We start from the raw sequence: 23261 nt of genomic DNA, 5'->3' as shown, positions 1-23261 counted from the left end.
CGCATATGTTGAAATTAGTGCAGGGAAGAGGTATGTTTTAAGGAGCATCTTGAAGGAGGAAAGAGAGGAAGATAGGCGGAGAGGTTTAGGCAGGTAGTTGCAGAGCTTGGGGCCTAGGCAACAGAAGGCATGGCCACCAATGGTTGAGCGATTATCATCAGCGATGCTTAAGAGGGCAGAATTAGAAGAGCGCAGACATCTCGGGAAGGAGATTACAGAGATAGGGAAGGATGAATCCATGGAGAGATTTGAAAATAAGGATGAGAATTTTGAAATCGAGGCGTTGCTTAACCGGAAGCCAATGTAGATCAGTGAGCACAGGGGTGATGGGTGAGCAGGACTTGGTGCGAGTTAGGACACAGGTTTTGGATGCTCCCTATAGTGATAGGTAAAATGCATTTTCTCCTTCCTCCCACTTGACCACAAAGGAAGTTAGATGGACACGCACATCTACACCATCAGGGATTAGAATCAGTCTCCTCCACCACGCCCCCCACCCCCTCACGCCCCCCCACCCCCCAACCCCACTCCCCCCCACTCCGACCCCCCCGACCCCCCACCACGCCGCCCCCCCCCGACCCCACCCCACCCCCCCCCCCCCGCTACCCCTGGCCGGCCTGGTAAAATTTCCATCACTTTCTAGGGAGATGGAATACATGCCTGTCTGCTGGTTATATACTGTACCCTTACAGTGAGGCGTGAGTTCGGGGCCAGAAGAGGCGAGGACCCAGGGGCAGCATGGGCCAGCCCACACTGCGATAAGTGTGCGCACTAGGTCCGTGCAGCAGAGCAGGTCTCCATTTGTCTTGGTTAACCTTGCCACTGGACCAAGACCTAGCTCTGTCAAGCCCGTGTGGTGGCTAGTGTTCAACGGCCAGCTTACGTTAAAAAAATCCACGGTACACAGGCATCTTCCACCCTTCAGGATGTAGTTCAGGACCTGGAATATTAGGTCCTTCATTGAAACACCTGTAAACTTATTCTTTTTTGGCGTGGAAGCAAGTCATCCTCGTTTCGAGGGACTGCCTATGATGATGACAATCCTGTACCTCTGTGTATACACTGTTCCCTTGCATCAATGTACCTCTCCACATACACTATGGGCCAAAACTTGGTCAATGAGCCGCCCAATACTGTTCACAGCTGCCTAGGTTCCGCACAGCGGGAGTTTCTTCGGGGATGTACCGCCACCGCAACTTCCTACCGCCCATGCTGGAGGCTCCAAAAATGTGATTTTGGCGGTCTCGGATCCTCTAAGATGCTGCTCCCACCCGCCAGAATGACCGCTGAGAAAAGGTGGTCTGAGCTGGCTGTAAATCAGGCGGCCGGTACAATCACGTAGAGTGGTCCAGAGCACATCCCGGGTAACATACATATGCTGCACCATTATCACACCCTCAGAATGAGTTCACACATGGAAATTAAACTGCACAGAAAGACTTCACAGATGTAAATGGAAAATACTCCGTCGAAGGGCAGTTGTGGTATAGGAAGCGGAAATGTGCTACGAGATACAGTAAAGGCTCGATGGAGATGTGCTGCAAGGGTTTTCACAACTTTGCAGGCACAACGGATTTATTGAGACAATGTGAATGTTCAGATGGTATGAACTTATGTCAAAGTATATAGGCAATAATGAAATCATGTAAGGTCCTGTCAGGTGGGAGGATGTGAACCTGAGAACAACGTGAGCTCAAGTATAGAATACGGGAAAATATATATAATGGTCTGCAACGTCACTGAAAAACACGTCATATCAGGGGTGGGGCTTGGTGATGTTGCACCTAAGACAATGTGGCCTGAAGTGCAAGCGTTAACGTGTGGTCTCCAAGTTGTGCAACTATCTCTCATTCAAAGGCAGCCTTCCTGCATTGGTCATCCTTACTTGTCATTGTGAGTTAGTCTGATGACAGGACTCATGAAAGAGTTGCATCATATGTGGATGCCAAGATATTGCTCAGAGACCAGTACACCTGAAGGAGATTTGTCTGTTTCTCCGCAGGTACCCCAGATGATATAAAAGTTAAACATTGACCAAGCGTTGCTGAACAATGTGTCTGTATTGAATAGTGCAGCATGGCAAGTGACAGAACATGCAAACAAGTGAATCCAAAAAGTCTACATTATTTCCAAAATCAATCAAGTGATAATCCAAACAACCCATGTGAAACAACAGCAACAACTTAATGAACACGTAACAACATCAGCAGCACCAACACCCAACCCTCCATCCACTACCACCACCTCTCTTTCCCCTCCTCAATGTGAGGCCCATCATCCTCTTCATGGCTCCGCCTTCACCATGGCAACATGCACCCCTGCCCCTCACCCCCTCTGCTCCATGACGTTGTGCAGGAGGGCAGCCGGAGCGCTGCTGCCGTGTTCATCTTGGCGAGAATGTTGGGGGTGAGATGGAATCCGCTGGCATCTCCGGCTCCTCGGGATCTGTCGGCCTCGATAGTGTGGCATCAGGGGGGTTCCATGAAATGGCCCGATAGCATCGATTGGCACATGGCCTCCAGAGAATGAGTGTTTTGCTCCACCGCGCTGATGATCCGTGACATACTGGCAGAATGCTCCTCCGCAAGGGTGGTGATGCTGGCAGCTATCTCAGCCATGGCCTGCAGCAGATCTCGACCTATCTCTATATTCGTCCTCGACAACTGGACCACCTCCTGGATTGCTGCTACCCATCCTGCATCCTCATCGGCTTGTTGCATCATCATGGGTGGTTGCGGCTAGGTGGCTTTTCCGGCCCGGCTTCTGCGCCTCCCAATACTTGTTCCCGCGTTGTCCGATTCGAAGCCCAAAAAGTCGGACCCCAAAACCGATGTTGGCCAAACAGGTGGCACACATGTCAGGAGGCTGGGGTCCTTCTCTTGCAACTCCTCGACCTCAAATGGTACGAAGACTGAGACTTCGCCCTCTTCTTCCTCCTGGTGTTCGTGACTTTGGGTGGTGGAGGAGGATATGGGTGATCTGGGGTGAGGAGGGTGGGGTGTGGAGGAAGGAGCTGGTGTGTTGGAAGGAGGTTGCATCGAGGTGGAAGGAGTTGGTGTTTGACACTGCCTTTGTGTGTCAGAGGTGGATGGGATGCATTGATCAGTGCTGTCCGAATCAACATCTGGAAGTAGAGGGCAATATCTGAGTCTATAGCGGTGGGGGGGGGGGGGGGGCGGGCGTTGGTCATGCTGACATGTGTCCCGTCACATTCTTACTTCAAGGACTTCTATCACTACATGAGTACACCATTAACGGGCGACACACAGTGCAGTAAAAAGCATTTGACATAACATTCCATGACCTTGCATGACATGAACGTGACACAGACTGGCGATTCGGATACACTTACCATGCTCTAGCATGGGATCTGCACCACCCTGTGTGGTGGCACAGGGGTGGTCACCCATCATCGCATGCACGCACGCACCCACAGAACCTTTTGGAGTAGTACGGGAGTGCAACAATACATGTTTACTTCCTCTTGCTGACGCATTGCTTCCTGCACTGGTCTCCAGCCCGCACAATGTTGCCCACTGATGACACGGTCTCTCCAATCTCCCACCAAATGCATCTATTTTGGGATGGTGCAGGCTTGCCACGACCATCCTGTGTGAGATCTTTATAACGGCACTCCACCTCACGTACAAGTTCCTCCAGCTACTCCTCAATAAACCAGGGAGCTCTGGGCCTCCCTCCATTAGACTTCTTGGAAGCTTTTTTTGGACCCATGACAGCTTTCTTAGATGGATGGCTGATGATGATGTTGTTTTTCTCTCTCCAAATCTGAACCCTCTGCAACTGGCAGGTGCAAGTGAGCAGCAAGCTTTTATGCGCATGCGCAGCTGTGCCATCAGCCCCAATCGTGGCAAAGGTGATGTCATCGCCCACAAGAAATTACAAAAAAATCTAAATCTAGCACATGTACGGTGCACGGCCGCCGATGTTTGCCGAGTCGAGAGGCCTGCACGCCCACCGACTCCCGTTGACTGCCACCCGTTGCCGCCGACAGAACCGCGAATAAACTCCCGCCCGACTGGCCCCAATGGCAGCGGACGGCAAAAACTTACGTTCTGCCCGGGAACCACCAAGAAATGAGCGGGCCTTCGCTCCCACCAAGTTCGGGGCCTATACCCTGTACAACTGCACACACACAGGACTAGAAGTTTGATTGTGCGACACCCGTTTTCTGGGTGCTAAACGGCCTCTAATATGGGGGATGGGGGCGGGCATAAAGCACATGCTCATTAGTTGCCAGAGGTGCACCGGCTGCCATATTGGTCTGGCCAAAAATAATGGCATCCAGGACCAGTACTTAAAACAGACATTAAAACCTTTGTCTGTTCAAATAAGTGGCCTAAGGCCTGTCTGAAGGCCCATTGCTGCTCCTTCCAGCTTCCAATCCATGTAAGTATATATTAAACACTTATCTTGTTGGTTGCAGCCTGCAGTGGTCCCTTTAAGGACCACGTGTTAGGCTGCATGTAAACCGGGTTTTATTGAACGCAGCCACCCTGATTTACCTCAACTTCCCTCCTGTTCTTTCAGCCTTCATGGTGGCCTGCACTGTGGGCTTAGGCCTTTCACCTAGGTTTCTACTTAATAAGTATATTGACCCAGAATTTGCTGGCGCGTGGCATCTTTTGGTGTGCCCTGTTAGTTACATTTTTCCCCTCACTCTTCAGCTCGAAATTCTTTGCTCAGCAAGTTGCTGGAAGCGCGAGCTGGTATCGGCACGGCCAGGGCAACAGGGTATCTGGGACCTCAATGAACCACAGGACCAACAATCTCTCTCCTTAACCAATGAGATTTAAGGATTGAGAAACAGACCAATGACGGAGATGGAGGGTGAATTAGTCAAATCAGATACAGAATGAGAAATAAAGAGGGAAGAAAGATTGGATGAAGAGAGAGAAAAGAGACAGAAAGAAAAAGTAAGAAACATTATTTAAAAATTAGAATTTAAATTTTAAAAATCTCCAACAACAATTTACTACCCATAGGAATGAGATGCCACAGTTTAAGTTGTTCCACTTCTGGGCTGGTTAGGTTGTTTGACATTGCAGGAACATACATCTCTTCATTAAAAAGGTACTTACGCAGTTAATTACCAGCCCTAATTTTCTGCGGCGTGTTTAGCGGGCAATTAATGCGCAAATGCTTCACCTCATGTGGAAGAGATTACTTGCAGTATTTGATGTAATTGATTCTTTTCTTAGAAAGCCGTGGGAGGTAGACAGTGTGAGGTATAAATACGGAGCATATTGATGAGGTAAACTAACAGAAGAAAATGAGACCCCTTGAAAGTGAGCTGCTGTTTCACGAAGCTGATGGCAGAGCGGGGCAAAGCGCCCAGCGACTTGTGGTGATTCGCAATCCGTGGGATATCTCTTCCTCGCCACGAGTTGCTGGACGATTTATACATTAATAATGGTGAGCGCCTTTCAACTCACCGTTATTTTAGCAGCAAAATCTGGTCCATTTTTTTTTTGCCCCCAAGAACCGGGAATGAAGTCTGGAAGGGATAAGTTTTCATTCTTCCCAGTGCTTTTCAATTCACAATTTCTCTCGGTCTAGAAAAAAAAATGACCTTATCTGAGATAACAGAGACCAGTTATCACAATATCCAAACAACCTTTACGTTTTTCTATCGAATACCTTGCTGCTTAAATAAATTCATAATCTCTTTCAAGCAGCATGCATCTGTAATGTAATTTCCCTTCTCTACACGTAGGAATCTTTATTAAAGACCAATCATGCCATTAAAGTAATAATTACTGGGCAATTATGGAGGTTGGCAGCTTTCAAGAGCATCTCAATGTGCACTCAATGCAAATATTTGAAGGGGTCTCATTTTCTTCTGTTAGTTTACCTCATCAATATGCTCCGCATTTATTCCGCACTGTCTACCTCCCACGGCTTTCTAAGAAAAGAACCAATTACATCAAATACTGCAAGTAATCTCTTCCACATGAGGTGAAGCATTTCAATATTCAACCAGCCTCTGCCTGTAACTCTTTCAGGTGTTTCTGAAAGTGAAAACAACTCTATTAGCCATTAATTTCCTCAGTTGAGATACTTCGACAGTAAGCATGAAATTATTTGGGAGCCTCAAAAATGTTCTATGGTTAGGGCAAGTGATTGAATGGAGCACAGGCCTGGAATTATCACACTCCCACACGCACTACAATTAGCTCCCACTATTTTGTGCTAAAAAGACAATGGAAATCCTGGTTGATGATAAATCACTCGACATATCAATGGGTATCATCATAGGCAGTCCCTCGTATCAAGGATGACTTGCTTCCACGCCAAAAAGGGATGAGTTCACAGGTGTTTCAATGAAGGACCTAATATTCTGCATCCCGAACTACATCCTGGGTATCAATGGGCATAAAACAACCTTGGCAACCCTTCTTCACTGACTTTACAAAATGTTTTCACAAGGGGCAGCAAATCCTTTGGTCAAAAGGAGGCCTGGTTAATGGGCGGTGCACAGCAATATTCAAGACTTTTACTTACGGTGTTACAGTGGCCAAGTTGTCACGAACAAAGCCTCCGTCATCTAGACATTCTGCTTTGCACATGGAGAACAGCTTTAGTGCGTTTCTCTATTTTGAAGAAGAGCAGGGGAGTTATCCCCCAGTGTCCTGACCAATATTTATCCCTCAATCAACATCACTAAAACAGATTATCTGGTCATTATCACATTGCTGTTTGCGGGAGCTTGCTTGTGCACAAATTGACTGCTGCGTTTCCCACATTACAACAGTGAACACACTCCAATTGGCTGTAAAGCACTTTGAGATGTCCGGTGGTCGTGAAAGGCGCTATATAAATCCAAATCTTTCTTTCTTTCTCAAAGCCCTCTCTAGTCCACATCTCCCATTGAACTGTTGCAAGTCCTTGAGACTTGCTTATAACATGATGCAGGAGATGTGTTGCTTTTACGATTGACATCTCTAGCTCACCCCCAGAATATTAATGTTGTACAGAACAAATGCACTAGAACTGAGATGGGGCATAACATCCTTAAATGCAACTCTACTTAATAACTTGATATTCAAACGACAGGAAAGGTGATGTAAGGCTGTTATTTATAAACAATCTGAATAAGTTAGGCAACAATGACATTGTATTACTCTCTTTTAATGAAATGCCTGTCTAATAAAATCCTTCTGATACCTGAATCTGCTACATCATTGTCAGCTCCTGATATAGGTGAATCTCCTATTACAATGAATTCTCTTATATAGTGAACTATCTCCAATGTTCTTACGATGAAATTACTTTCAAACAAACAGGACATTGTCGATTGATAGTTCCCTGGGGACTAGATAGGAACAGAAGGCCATTCAGCCCCTCAAGCCTATTTCACCATTCAATGAGATCATGGCTGATCTGTCATCATCATAGGCAGTCCCTCGAAGCGAGGATGACTTGCTTCCACGCCAAAAAAGGATGAGTTCACAGGTGTTTCACTGAAGGACCTAAAATTGCAGGTCCCGAACTATATCCTGAAATGTGGAAGATGCCTGTTTGTGGATTTTTTTAACGTGTGCACACCAGTCTGTAAAATACTGATCTGTATCTTAACTCCGTCTATTTACCTTGGTTCCGTAACCCTTAATACCCTTGCCTAACAATCACTTATCAATCTCGGTTTTGAAATTTTCAATTGACCTAGCCTCAGCAGGTTTTGGGGGAGGAGAGTTCCAGCTTTCCACTACCCTTTGTGTGAAGAAGTGCTTCCTGACATCACCCCTGAACGGCCCAGCTCTAATCTGAATGTTTATGGCCCCTTGTTCTGGACCCCACTCTGGAGGAAATAGTTTCTCTCTATCTACCCCATCAACTCCTTTAATCATCTTAAACACATCAATTAGCTCACCCCTTAATTTTCTATACTCAAGGGAATGCAAGCCGAGATTATGCTACTTTTCTCATAATTTAACCCTATTAGCCCTGGTATCTTTCTGGTGAATCTGTGCTGCACCCCCTCCAAGATCAATATACCTGAAAGACTGGGTTCCATTTTTTTTGCACTGAATATTACAGTCATTCTCTGAATTGAGCTGAGAAGACGTCGAGTGTTATTCTGACAGATCTTTTCATATGTCAGCCCAATTGGTTGGAACAGTGGCAGGGAGAAGGAGGGGGTAAATTACGGCAGACTATAGTGAAGTTATTGTACATGAAACAAAGCTTCAGTGTGTTGGGTGGAACTCATTGCCAAGTCATGACAGAAATAACCAAGCACCTTCTTGCTGTACACCCTTTGTATCTGGTTATCAAGGTAAAGAATGGGACAAATATCCACAATATTTGATTACAGATTTAATCATTAGTTGTCCTCAAACAGTGCTTGCACATTGTTCACAATTTATTAGGGTAGTGACTTCATCAAAAAGTGCTTGTAAAGTGCTTGTAAACAGAAAAAGTGAAGTAAGTCACATTGAAGCACATTGTCATCTATTAGCGCATTGTAAAAGGGAACTTGCATTTATATAGTGCTTTTCACAACCTCAGGATGCCCCAAAACACTTTATAGCCTATGAAGCACTTTTGATTAAGTCACTGTTGCAATGTAGGAAATGCGGTAGCCAATTTGTGCACAGAAAGCTCCCTCAAATAGCAATGAAATAAACAACCAGATCCTCTGTTTTAGGTACTGGTTGAGAGATAATTATTGGCCAGGACACCAGAATAGTGCCATGGGATCTTCTACATCCACCTGAGAGATCAGACGGGGCCTCAGTTTAATGTCTCATCTGACAGACGGTACCATAGTGTAGCACTCCCTCAGTACTGCACTGAAGTGCCAGTCTGGATTATGTGCTCAAGTCTCCAGACCTTCTGATTAAGAGGCGAGAGTGGTAACAACTGAGCCATGCCTGACACGTAAGTTTGATAATGGTATTATTATCAATGAATGTTCCATTGCATCTTCTCAGTCAACCTAACAGAACGGGCCATTTCCAGTTTATTATAGAATCTTACATTACAGAAGGAGGCCATTCAGCCCATCGTGTCTGTGCCAGCTCTTGAAAGAACTATCCAATTAGTCCCACTCCCCTGCTTTTTCCCCACAGCCCTGAAAATATTTCCTTTTTAAGTATTTGTCCAATTCCCTTCTGAAAGTTACAATTGAATCTGCTTCTACCACCTCTTTCAGGTAATGCATTTACAAATAATGGGATACAACAACAACAACTTGTATTTATATAGTGCCTTTAATGTAATAAAACGTTCCAAGATGCTTCACAGGAGTGTTATAAGACAAAAAAAAATTTGACACTGAGCCACATAAGAAGAAATTAAGGCAGATGACCAAAAGCTTGGTTAAAGAAGTAGGTTTTAAGGAGCATCTTAAAGGAGGAAAGAGAGGTAGAGAGGTTTAGGGAGGGAGTTCCAGAGCTTAGAGCCTAGGCAGCTGAAGGCACGGCCACCGATGGTTGAGCAGGTATGATCAAGGATGCTCAAGAGGGCTGAATTTGAGAAGCGTAGATATCTCGGGGGGTTATGAGACTGAAGGAGATTACAGAGATAGGGAGGGGTGAGGCCATGGAGAGATTTGTAAACAAGGATGAGAATTTTGAAATCAAGGCGTTGCTTAACCGGGAGCTATTGTAGGTCAGCGAGCACAGGGGTGATGGGTGAACGGAACTTGGTCCGAGTTAGGACACGGGTAGACATATTTTGGATGACCTCAAGTTTACGTAGAGTAGAATGTGGCAGGCCAGCCAGGCGTGCGTTGGAGTAGTCAAGTCTGGAGCTCAGCATAGGTGGTCCCTCGAATGAGGATGACTTGCTTCCACACCAAAAGGGATGAATTTGCAGATGTTTCAATGAAGGACCCGATATTCCAGTCCTGAACTCCAGGGGGTGGAAAATGCCAGTGCGTGGATTTTTGTAACGTGTGGTGACCGTTGCACATCAGCCATCACACGGGCTTGACAGAGCTCGGCCTTTATCCAGTGGCAAGGGTTAATCAGGATGACTGGAGACCTGCTCTGCTGCACAGACCTAGTGCGCACACATATCGCAGTGTAGGCTGGCCCGTGCTGCCCTGGACCATCGGCTCTTCTGGGCCCTGTACCCTCATTTGCCACACCTCTGTTTTGTGGCGGAAGAGCGGCGAGAGATTGTGGCGGAGGTGCAGCGAATGTTTATGGCGGAGGAACGGCGAGAGATCATTGCGGAGGTGCGTCAAATGAGTCTAGAGGTAACAAAGGCATGGATGAGGGTTTAACTCTAAAACTTTCATTTACAACAGTCCTTGATAGGGGGAAAAGGGCATATAAAATATGTGCCATATTTATTATTCAGGCACTACAGATGGGACCTCTGAAATATGCAGAGTGCCCCTTTAATAAAGCAAATGTCTTTCTCCAATTGCTTGTAATTGTTTCTAGTGCTTTTGTACACATCTGGAAGTGGTCCGAGAGGAAAGCGATATTCACAGAGACTATTATTTAACAGCAAGCCCGAACAAAGGAGCTGACTTTGTGCTCACAGAAGAGCTAATTGCATGAAATTCAAACCGTCTGGCTGTGTTGTCGCAAGCATTCCGCTGTGTGTATTCCAAATCCAGTGCCTGCCCTCCCCTTTAACAGGATCATTGTCAATTTCAGGTCAATGCTGTGACTTCCAAATCAATTCAATTAATCCGTGTCCCCAACCTGATTCTCAAAGCAAGGCCATCAGTAATTAGATTTAATTTTAATAAAATCATGGTGTTTCTAATGGTTCTGATGAAAAGGGGACACTACATACGGAAATATTCAGTCCAGAGTTCAGAATAAAGGGTTGACAGAAGTAATAGGCTGTAAACTAACGGATTTTTGAATACTAGCTATCTTTCTCTCTATTTTTTCCCTCTGCTCTATTGAAGCCATTGAAAGTTGCTGGGGTACGTTGTCAAGGGAACGAGCACAGACCAGTATCTTTCCATTCTTCAGGTGTGAACCTGCACAGAAAAGAAGAATTGCATTAAGATAGCGCCTTTCACAACCTTAGAACATCCCAAAGTGCTTTACAACCTTTGAACTGTAGTCACTGTTGCAATGTAAGAAACACAGCAGCCAATTTGCACACAGCAAGGTCCCACAAACAGCAATGTTGTAATGACGAGATAATCTGCTTTAGTGAAGTTGGTTGAGAAATCTATATTAACCAGGACTCCCCTGCTCTGCTTCAAAATAGTGCACGGGATCTTTTATGCCCACCTGAGAGGACAGATAGGGCTTTGGTTTAACATTCCATCCAAAAGATGACACCTCCAACAGTGTTGCACACCCTCAGTACTGCACTGGAGTGTCAGCCTGGATTTTGTGCTCAAGTCTCTGGAGTGGGACTTGAACCCACAACTTTCTGACTCCAGCAAATATGCTACCGTTGAGCCACGGCAAACACCATTTGTAGCTGTGTACATTGTTCTTCTGGCGCTTCTACTCATCTCTTGCCGGACAATCCCCGCTGAAATTCCTGGCATTGGGGTTTAGGGGTTAGAGACGAGGAAATCTGATGTTGTCCTTCTAACCCTGTTGATGGTTAGAGCCCAGAGTACCCAATACCTCTTGGCTGGATGAGGGCTTATGGGAAGGTGCCTTGTAAGAAAGACTTACATTTATATCGCGCCTTTCACGACCACTGGATGTCTCATAGCATTTTACAGCCAATGAAGTATTTTTGGAGTGTAGTCAGTGTAAACAAGGCAGCCAATTTGCGCACAGCAAGCTCCCACAAACAGCAATGTGATAATAACCAGATAAACTCTTTCCGTTATGTTGATTGAGGGATAAATATTGGCCAGGATACTGGGGATAGCTCCCCTGCTCTTCTTCGAAAGAGAGTCATGGGATCTTTTACGTCCACCTGAGGGAGCAGATGGAGCCTCGGTTTAACATCTCATCCGAAAGACAGCACCTCCGACAGTGCAGCACTCCCTCAGCACTGCACTGGAATGTCAGCCTAGATTTAAGTGCTCAAGTCACTTGAGTGGGATTTGAAGCCAAACCTTCTGACTCAGAGGCAAGTGTGCTACCCACTGAGCCACAGCTGACATATAAGAGCATGTTAATCCTGTAAAAATAGTATTTGAGAAAGAAAGAAAAGTATTGCATTTTTATAGCACCTTTCATGACCACCAGACATCCCAAAGCACTTTACAGTCAATGAGGTACTTTTGGAGTGTAGCCACTGTTGTAATGTGGGAAATGCGGCAGCCAATTTGCGCACAGCAAACTCCCACAAAAGCAATGTGATAATGACCAGATAAACTCTTTCCGTTATGTCGATTGAGGGATAAATATTGGCCAGGACACCGGGGAAAACTCCCCTGCGCTTCTTCGAAATAGTGCAATAGGATCTTTTACATCCACCTAAGAGCAGACAGGGCCTCAATTTAACATCTCATCCGAAAGACAAGACCTCTGATAGTGCAGCGCTCCCTCAGTACTGCACTCGGAGTGTGAGCCAAGATTTTTGTGCTCAAGTCTCTGGCGTGGGACTTGAACCCACAACCTTCTGACTCAGAGGTAAGGGTGCTGCCCACTGAGCCACAGCTGACAAGCTATCAGGGAAAGGAGAATTTTCCTGGGATTTCTGTTGGAATCCATCCAAGAGCTGGAGGAAATGAAATATTCCTCACTGTGTACAAGCACGTAGAACATTGCCGTTTTACCTTTGAGATCTAATTCAAATTCACCTCAAATTAAGGAGATGAAGGTGTTCTTTCTCTAATGGGTGACATTGGAACATTGTGCTTTACCTCATAACGCCCATCACCAAAGAGTCATCTCCACAACTCCAACTGTCCCAGATTTGTTTCCTACCCTTCTCCTGTGTTAAGCACATCACAACCACTGGCAAGGTAACTTCCCCCCCTACTGTACAGCAACAATGTGCCTCACTCCCAACCTCAATAAAGCACGCTCAGTGTGTCATTTCCTTTCCCCATACCAGTCATTCCTATTGTCTCTCAGCGTTTAGTGCCAACCAATGCCAGGTTATAGAGGGAATTTTGTGCTTTGGGTCCATGCCCACTCAGAACTGAGTTGAAGTTGGCCTTGTTCATTTCACATAGCACCCAAAAGAATGAGACAGAGAGAGAGAGAGACAAAGAGAGACACAGAGAGAGAAAGAATACACCTGCATGCCATCAGTCTGGAGCTTGATTTAACTTCAGGTCCTGGCAGTGAAAAGACAACCTGTCAACTCAATATGCCACCCATTCCTCTGAGGAAATACCAGGGGGGATAACTCTGAATTCTCCTAATTAAAAACTGACACTGTCTGCCGATTTAAGCTTCTCCTTGCATGCCGCAAGCATTTTGACATTGTCATATGGGCACTCTGAGCCAGAAGGTTCCCATGAGCCTTCACTACAATGATTAAATTGACAAGCCTGGGTAAAAATTGCAACGACAGTGAGTGGTCCATTCTCGTTTTTATATTCACTAATCAGATATTCATTTAAGTGAAATCGGCTACAGTAAATGAATGGGGAACCGTGCACCCTCGGCTGTAATTTAGTCTGCTTTCCTTTCCTGAAATAGCTCCTGCAGGCGGATCAGGGTAATGATGGAAAATCAGATTAACTGATTGTGCCCTGCTTAGGATTGTCCCTGTCCTAATTTGGGTGCCGATTAAGGCCAATCACAGATGGGAAGTGCGGGAGGTTGGAGGAAGGTCCTGTTGACATTGGGAGTTGAATTGATTAGTTTGCACAAACATGTCGGATTGGCCTGGTATTAGTAAATGGGATTACAGTGCTCTGCTCAGGGATCGCTCTGTTTTTGGCAATGTCAACATTCTGCAGTGCTGTTCCCCATAAACAGAGAAAACAAGGGGTTGGCTTCAGGCAGAAGTCATGTTGCAAAGGTTAGGGTTTAACATACTATGTTGGGAGACTTCTCCCAAAATTCAACCTCTGACATTTCCTAACAAGAACTCTGCTTATTTTAGAATGGGCGGTGGGGTGGGGGTTTGGGGGAGAGGCGGGTCCTATCAATCTTAGGCAGTCCCTCATAGTCGAGGATGACTTGCGTCTACACTAATATGAGTTCTCAGGTGACTGATGAGTTCAATGCGGGACAGGCAGAGCTTGGTTTGCCGTGCGCTCCTTCTGCTGTCTATGCTTGGCTTCCGCGTACTCCCGGCGAAGGGACTCAAGGTGTTCGGCACCTTCCCGGATGCTTCTCCTCCACTTTGAGCGGTCTTGGGCCAGGGATTCCCAGGTGTCGGTGGGGATGTTGCACTTTTTTAAGGAGGCTTTGAGGGTGTCCTTGAAGCGTTTCCTCCGCCCACCTGGGGCTCGCTTGCCGTGTCGGAGCTCCGAGTAGAGCGCTTGCTTTGGGAGTCTATAGATGTGCAACAACCACATACCCATTTTGTGTCACTCTGGATTTGCAGCCTAGCATGGGGTGATGCTGCTTGGGGGAAAGCTTCCCGCACTGCCCCAACACAAGAGACAGCAGAGAGCAGTCACGACAAGGGCAGAAGCAAAGCTCCTGAAACCGAGCGGTCACAGTGTAGAGCAGCTACACCCTTAACAATAACAGAACTCTGATCCTGCGGGGCTCAAGTGAACAAGCTCTCACAACCAATGTTTAGCAAAGGTGTTTTCTCTTCAGGAAGCCTCCAGGGGCAATTAACAGGAGCCATAGAAAACACTGTAACAATTAAATTATGTCTTCATTGCGTTGGAAAGAGAACAAAGCCAATTGCTAACTCGAGTTCCAACAAAAATGTAGTGATTAACTCTTTCAAGAGTATGTGGGCAGAAATAAAAATACAATTTACATGGTATAGGCAGAATTCAAGGACAGCGATTCATTGTAACCAATTGTGGCAGTCTGAAGATTAGCAGAAAGTCCCTGGAGATCGCAGCTTATTAATAGAGTCTTTATTTTATACTGTCAGCAACTTATTATATCAGGCATCCAGGTCAGACTGAGATGTTTAGCAAAGGTGTTTCTCTTAAGAATGAGAGAGGTTCTTCAATAAAGTACAGGGGAAATAAATTGCAAACAAATGAAGTGTAATAGAACAAGGGAATTACTAACTCAAGATCTCATTATCTCCACCTCTCCCCTCAGTCATGGATTCTTATTTACAGATCTGGTCCATTATTCATATCGAAAGGGATGGATAGAGGTGGGCTCCTGACACACTGGAAGTCCTTCCGATTAGCTTAATTCCTAAAATGAGTTGCAAGTCCCAGAGAGCCTTTGCTGTGCAGGTCCATCTCTCTGATAGGACCCACATAAGAACGTAAGAAATAGGAGCAGGAGTAGGCCATTCAGCCCCTCGAGCCTGCTCCACCATTCAACGAGATCATGGCTGATCTTCCACCTCAACTTTCCTGCACCATCCCCATATTCCCTGTGACTGTTCAATTTCAGGACCTGGTTAATATAAGGCTAGTTTGATAAAAAAAATATTTTTCTTTCTCTTTACAGGCATTACAAAATATTCGCTGCTGCTACTGAGCTCAGACAGGAAGGCCAGGGAGTGTAACGTGTTATCACACTGTGTAGCGATTGCACTGAAAAGCTTTCAGTCAAGTTTGTTTCAGAACCCGGGTGTAATGTAATGTTTGTTTACTTCAGCGGGTCAGCAATTGTTCTCCACTGAACCCCACCATTATATCCCCTGCTCTCTCTTTTGCTTGACGACATTCCATCACCTTGTGTCTCTCTGCACGACACCATGTTTCTGGTCAAATTTACGTTTGTTTCGATGAATGTTGAAGCTCATTAAGCTGAGCGACCTTAATGGAATGCCACTTTAATCATCACTCAGCTCCATCGTCCAGCCCTCCCAATTCTGGAGTGGATGCAGAGTGAAGGTCCTTGCCTCAGGAAAGCATCCACTGCAACACCCAGGCTGATTTTTAAAAAATTATTAATTCTTGGGATGTGGTTGCCCTGAAATTGGGACTGGAGTCACATGTAGGGCAAACCAGGAAAGGGGGAGTGGGGCATGTTCCTTTTCCTGGAGGAAACTGGTTCACGAGTTGGGTTTGTACAATAATCTGGCAACATTAATGGCCATTTTCTGGTGCTGGATTTATTAAATGCATTTTGAACTTGGCTGAGATTTTAAATCCCAACCTTTAGGTTGCGAGACCAGTACCATAACCACGAGTCATACCATATTGTCTCATTCGGCTGCCTTGTGCTCTCCCTGATTTAGATTACCACCGTGATGCCAATTTGTACCTAAATGTGGACAGCTTAGTGCCACAATCCCGCACCCATTCAGAGTTTAAGATGAACATTGGCAGTTCCGATTATGCGGAGTTCCTACAGCCGGCACAGAGAAACTTTTGCTGGATTCAGGCCTGGAACCTAGATTCTGTGGTGGTGAGCTGTCTTCTTGAACCGCTGCAGTCCTTGTGGTGAAGGTACACTCTCAGTGTTGTTAGCAAGGCTTTCCTGGATTTTGACCCAGCAACGATGAAGGAACATAGGATATATTTCCAAGTCAGGATGATGTCTGATTTGGAGGGGAACTTGCAGGTGATGGTGTTCCCATGCACCTGCTGTCCTTGCCTATGCCTGCTTCTTGATGATCTTGACGTGGGCAACGATGACACAGGATGCATCATCCTTATGATTTTCCATTCCTGGTCTCCTCAGGGTACCTGTTGCATGTGGCCCTCCCGAGAACAGAAGTTCGCTGTGCGATGTGTCGTGAGCTAGAGTGTGGTACAGCAGACTGGCACTCTGAAAGAAAGACTTGCATTTACATAGCGACTTTTGCAACCACTGGATGTCTCAAAGTGCATTAGAGCCAATGAAGTATGGTCACTGTTGTAATGTAGGAAACACAGCAGCCAATATACACACAGCAAGCTCCCGCAAACAGCAATGTGATAATGACCAGATCATCTATCTTAGTGATGTTGATTGAGGATAAATATAGGCCAGGACACCAGGGATAACTCCCCCGCTCTTCTTCAAAATAGAGCCATAGGATCTTTTACGTCCACCTGAGAGAGCAGACGGGACCTCGGGTTAATGTCTCATCTGAAAAATGACACCTCTGACAGTGCAGCACCCTCTTAACACTGCACTGTCAGCCTAAATTCTTGTGCTCAAGTCTCTGAAGTGGGAATTGAACCCACAACCTTCTGACTCAGAGGCGAGCGTGCTACCCACTGAGCCACAGCTGACACTCTGCGCCGTCAATGCTGCCTTTAAGCACACCAACAATTCTCCATGGCCCTCCAATTAAAGGGTCAGGGATCCTGCATGTTGGCGAGGCATTGGCCAATGTGCCATGATTTCCTGGCAGCAATTCCCTGGCACCAAGTTCCAGATCCTGGGCATGATACCAAGGGCTGGGGAAGGGCCAGTAAGATGCAAAACAATAAGATGCAGCAAATTCATTGGCATCCACCCCATGCACCTCCTGGGCAGAGGGCATGGAGCAACTCACAATTCCACTTGAATAGACTATGATCCTTGACGCGTGAAACTTGAACTTTAGAAAATATACATTCAAATGTATAGTAGCAGACACTATTGGTGATGGCCCATCATTTTGCCTTGCAGCATTGGTTACCAGGGCAACAAGAATACTTCAACATGTGTCAGAATAAAATTAATGGAGTCAGACCCGTGTCAATTTTAAACATACTGCGTCCTCGTTGCACATAAGCTACATCTTGCTGATCATTTATTTTCCTTTGGATCTCCTCACACTCGGGATCTGCCGCCTGCCCTTGGCCAATGTCAACGGGCCTTCTGTACGTGCCTGGCCTCAGGCACCATTTTAGTCTTCAAAATAATTTATGTTTAGCTGCATCTCCCCATCTCAAATTTTAGTCTGATTTTAATTATAATCGCCATAAGAGTCGTCGTTTTAATTTCAAATAAAAACAGAAAATGCTGGAAATAAGCAGCCAGTCAATCAACATTTGTAAAGAGAAAGGGCAGGCTGCAACATTTTGTGTGTGTGTACCTTCATCAGATATACTTCCAACTTTCCAGCGTATGTGCTTCTTTAATCTCCTTCACTTCTAATTTGAAACTTCTTGACAAATAAAAACACAATTTGCTCAACAAGTCAGCTAACTCAGCACAGGCGGGGATTAAACCCCAGTCAATGTTATGCCTCATTTTTTTGGGGCACACGGTCCCTTTAACAGGCTGCACGGCCCATTCAAAATTTTGCGCGGCTTAGTGGGAACATGATCCTCAGTCTGCATCGAGTCAGTTGATTTCAGTTCAGTAACTTAGAAAAATAGCCAAAGCACTCAAACGGACTGGGCCACTGGGCATGCAGCAGCCAGTGCACCACAGGGCAATGGACCAGGCGTTTTGTGCCATCAGTGAGATGGCGGAGTGTCCTAGCGACATGGTCATCAAGTATCAGTGGGCTGCCCACCCACTGAGCTGGAGAACGCCTACATAAAATTAGTCATGGAGCTCCAAAATGTGGAGCTCCATTGTGTAAAGCACTTAAGGCTTCTCAACATAATAAGACACCAGATAAATTTTAATATTGTTTATTTATTATAACATGTGACACAGGGAGACAATGAAAGGCTGGTCCAGAGAAAATCAAATATCATTTTTTTTTTTAAAGATTCCAAATTCTTTGTAATAGTTGATGGTAAAGACAGGGGAGACTAAATGCAGATTGGGTGACTGCTTTGCCGAACACGTCTATTCAGTCTGTAAGCGAGACCCTGAGCTTCCGGTCACCTGTCACTTTAATTCTCCACTCCCTCTCTGACCTCTCCATCCTCGGCCTCAATGTAAGCTTGAGGAACAACACCTCATCTTTCGATTAGGCACTTTACAGCCTTCTGAACTCAACATCGAGTTCAACAATTTCAGACCATAACCTCCGCCTCCCATTTTTTACATGGCATTCTGCCATTCCCATTTACACCTCTTCCTGACTCATCTTTTGTTTCTCTACTTGTCCCATTACCATCTCCTTTTTCTTTGTACCTTTTTATCATTTAATCTCTCCACCTATCACAGACCTTCCCTTTTGTTCTTTCCTCCCCTGCCCCGAATAAAAATCTGTTGCATCTCTAACTTTTTCCAGTTCTGATGAAGGCTCATCGACCTGAAACGTTAACTCTGTTTCTCCTGACTAGCTGAGTATTTCCAGCATTTGCTGTTTCTATTTCAGATGTCCAGCCGCTGCAGTATTTTGATTTTGTCTTTGTAACAGTTTGTGCTTTGATATATAAATTGTTATATTACATGAACACGGGGGAGTTTGGAACACAAAATAAATCTTTGAGGAATAATGTGCCACAATATTGGTGGGTGTGTTTGATGGTCTTTCCAAAGGGAAGTGAAAGGTGGGATGTCTCAACACAGCAGAAAATAGTATTTACCAGCAAGGTTTCTTTCATAAGTGCTATCATTTGCACTATTGCCGCAATTTTTTCCCTTTGTTGCGCATGTTTTCTCGTGGAGCGGGCAGGCAGGCAGCCAAGCAGCAGGGCTCCAGCTCTTTGCCAACAATGTCCTATGACTGGTCGCCAGAAGATGTACAAGAGTGGCCAGGAGTTGGTGGTGGGATGATGTTCCTGCTCTGTGCGGAAGTTAAAGTCCTGGATTGAACTATATTGTCCAGCTGTCCAGCCACTAATCCAACTGGATGCCACACACAGTAACAGGTGCGCCAACAAAGCCCGGTGACAACATAAAGCCGGTTCACTGTTGAGGCTGTGCCACTAGATGTCATTGTCACTTTTAGTTCTATAAAGCATACTGCAGCCACCTAGGGGCAGAATGTAGTTACTGCACCATTTATTGCACCTCTCCTGTCATCATTCTATTGAAATCATAGGATTACACAGGATATACAACACAGAAACAGGCCATTCGGCCCACCCAGTCCATGCTGGCATTTATGCTCCACTTGAGCCTCCTCTCATCTTTCCTCATCTAAATCTATCAGCATGACTCTCTATTCCCTTCTCCCTCATATCCTTGTCTGGATGCCTCTTAAATGCATCTATACTATTCACTTCAACCGCTCCCTGTGGTAGCGAGTTCCACATTCTAACAACTCTTTGGGTAAGGAATTTTCTTTTGAATTCCCCGTTGGATTTCTTGGTGACTATCTTATGGCCTCTAGTTATGCTCTTCCCCACAAGTGGAAACATTTTCTCTGCATCCACTCTATCAAAACCGTTCATAATTTTAAAGACATCTATTAGGCCAGCTCTCAGCCTTCTTTTTTCAAGAGAAAAGAGACCCGGCCTGTTCATCCTTTCCGGATATGTATACCCTCGCATTTCTGGTATCATCCTTATAAATCTTCTCTGTATCATCTCCAGTGCCTCTATATCCTTTTTATATTGTGGCAACCAGAACTGTACACAATACTGTAAATGTGGTCTAACCAAGTTTCGATACAGGCTTAGCATAACTTGCCTATTTTTCAATTCTATATTGACTGAGTAATATCAATAATAGACATGGTGCGCTAGTGTTGATATCCTTTTCAATATGGTGGAGAGGAATTTGAGTCAAACTAATTCATGCATTCAAGATTAATGCTCATTAATACTCGGCTCATTTTCAACCCAGTTGACCCTGTATCCAGTAATGGACTCCTGATATATTCACACTAATGTGATCCTGTCACATCAGAACAGCACATCTATTAAGGCTTTGTTTTCTATTTTATACAAAAGATAATGGATTTATGTGCACTAGCACTGAGTAACCAAGGTCAGAGAAGTTTGATTCCTGCTCTCTGAGAATTTGCTGATCTCACAAAGGACCACAATGGCTATTCCAATTAGCTTCAGGGTGTCTGAACTGTAGCTCAGAAATTTAAGCCCAGATTCTCAATCCTGGTATAGAAACAGAAAATGCTGGAAATTCTCAGCGGGTCAGGCATCATCTGTGAAGACAAAAACAGAGTTAACGTTTCAGGTCGATGAACTTATTATTGAGCTGAGTATTTCCAGCATTTTCTGTTTTGTTTTTATTTCAGATTTCCAGCATCAATAGTATTTTTGCTTGTGTATTAATGGACTCCTGATGTTTGGACACAGGAGACTGAATATTTCTGCTTTCTGAATCTGATATGAGTTATGTATACATAGAAATACATAAAAGTTACAAAGGGGAAACAGGTAATTCGGTCCAACTTTTGTCCTCCGTACAAGCAAATAACATAAGAACATAAGAAATAGGAATAGGAGTAGGCCATACCTGAGCCTGCTCCGCCATTCAATAAGATCATGGCGGATCTTCAGCCTCAACTCCACTCTCCTGCCTGATCTCCATATCCCTTCATTCCCCTAGGCTCTCAGGCTATCTATCTCAGTCTTGAATATATTCAGAGACTCAACATCCACAGCCCTCTGGGGAAGAGAATTCCAAAGATTCACAACCCTCTGAGTGAAGAAATTCCTTCTCATTTCTGTCATAAATGGCCTACCCCTTATCCTGAGACTGTGCCCCCTAGTTCTGGACACTCCAGCCAGAGGAAACAACCTCTCAGCATCTACCCTGTTAACGCCCTTCAGAATCTTGTATGTTTCAATGAGATCACCTCTCATTCTTCTAAACTTCTAAATAGTCGGAATCACATTTACCCACACTCTTCCCATATTCCTTCATCCCCTTTTCCTTTCTCCATCTATTCAATCTAATCTTGAATGTTGACACAATTTCTGCTTCAACTATTAACTCTGGAAGTGAAGTCCACGGCCTCTCAATTCTGCGTGAGAAGAAGTTCCTCCTGCATTCCTCTTACATTTAATCTTGTGTTTATGGTCCCTGATTCTAGACAACCTCAACTACTTGAAAGTAGTCGACTTCCATCTCCACTATCCCATCTTTTCATATTTTATACACACGGTGCTGTTATTGTGAAAAAAAGCTTCAAGACTGAATTCTAATGCCTTCCTAATTACATCTCCTCTCTTTCAGGTGCTGGAGAATCTGGCAAAAGCACCATTGTCAAGCAGATGAAGTAAGTTGTTTATTTTCCTTGGAAGAATTTTATGTTTAAATTGGTAACGGATGAAGGCCACTCTTGGCATGGCAGTGCCTGGTGTACAGTTGCCAGTTAGAATGCTGGTGTCACACAGCTGGGAGGCAGAGGGGAAGAGAATGGGTCCTTTAACTTTCCAATTCAGATCTGGCCCGTTCTAATAAGTCATCATCAGCATAGGCAGTCCCTCGAAGCGAGGATGACTTGCTTCCATGCCCAAAAGGGATGAGTTCACAGGTGTTTCAATGAAGGACCTAATACTCCAGATCCCGAACTACATATTGAAGGGTGGAAGGTGCGTGTGCTCGGATTTTATTAACGTGTGGTGGCCGTTGCACATCAGCCGCCACACGGGCTTGACAGAGCTAGGTCTTGGTCCAGTGGCAAGGATTACCCAAGACTAACTGGAGACCAACTCTACTGCACAGACCGAGCGCACACATATCGCAATGTGGGCTGGCCCGTGCTGCCCCTGGGCCCTCGCCTCTCCTGGGCCCCGGTCACTCCCCTCTACAAACTCTTGCCACTCCAGTGCCTCTCCTGCTGTGCCTGCCCACACTGCAATCAGCGACCTGGCTTTGTAGCCGTCGCCCTCCTGCAGCAGCACACGCTGTTCCCTCCAATGGCCTTGCAGCCCGGGACTGTGACTGTGTCTGTGTGTTTTCTAATCAGTATTTAGTATTGAATTTCAATGTTTTGCATCTTTGTTATCCTCCTTCCACTATGGTCACTCTCTCTCTCTCTCTCTCTCTCTCTATCTCTATCTCAGTTAGGCACAAGAATCAGCGGAGTGTGATTAGAAACATAAGAATTAGGCCATTTGGGCCCTCAAGCCTGCTCCGCCATTCAATAAAATCATGGCTCATCTTCTATCTCAACTCCACTTTCCTGCACCATTGATTTCCTTAATATCCAAAAATCTATCGATCTCTGTCTTGAAGACTGAGCCTCCAGAGCCCTCAGGGGTAGAGAATTTCAAAGATTCACCACCCTGAGTGAAGAAATTTCTCCTCAGCTCAATCCTAGCCGACCCTTTATTATGAGACTGTAACCCCTGGTTCTAGACTCCCCCAGTCAAGGGGAAAAATCCTCCCTGCATCTACCATGTCAAGCCCTGTAAGAATTTTGTGTGTTTCAATGAGATCACTTCTCATTCTTCTAAATGCTAGAGAATATAGGCCTAGTCTGCTCAATCTCTCCTCATAAGACAATCCCCCCATCCCAGGAATCAACAATTTAAATTTGCCACTGAAGTCAGTTCATTGAGT

The 23261-nt window shown here is 45.3% G+C and overlaps 1 protein-coding gene across 1 annotated transcript in view; it reads left to right on the top strand.

Moving 5' to 3' along the window:
• The window catches only part of LOC139276924 (guanine nucleotide-binding protein G(t) subunit alpha-1), a 70054-nt gene that overhangs the window by 20483 nt on the left and 26310 nt on the right, over positions 1 to 23261 (top strand). Inside the window, exon 2 of the mRNA XM_070894921.1 lies at positions 21930 to 21972. Within this exon, the coding sequence (XP_070751022.1) occupies positions 21930 to 21972 (43 nt within the window). The remainder of the gene's footprint in view (positions 1 to 21929; positions 21973 to 23261) is intronic.

This window comes from Pristiophorus japonicus, chromosome 12 (genome assembly GCF_044704955.1).
Source record: "Pristiophorus japonicus isolate sPriJap1 chromosome 12, sPriJap1.hap1, whole genome shotgun sequence".
NCBI classification, from domain to species: Eukaryota; Metazoa; Chordata; class Chondrichthyes; family Pristiophoridae; genus Pristiophorus; species Pristiophorus japonicus.
Note: the sequence above shows the minus strand (reverse complement) of the source record. Positions and strands in the feature narration are given on the sequence as shown.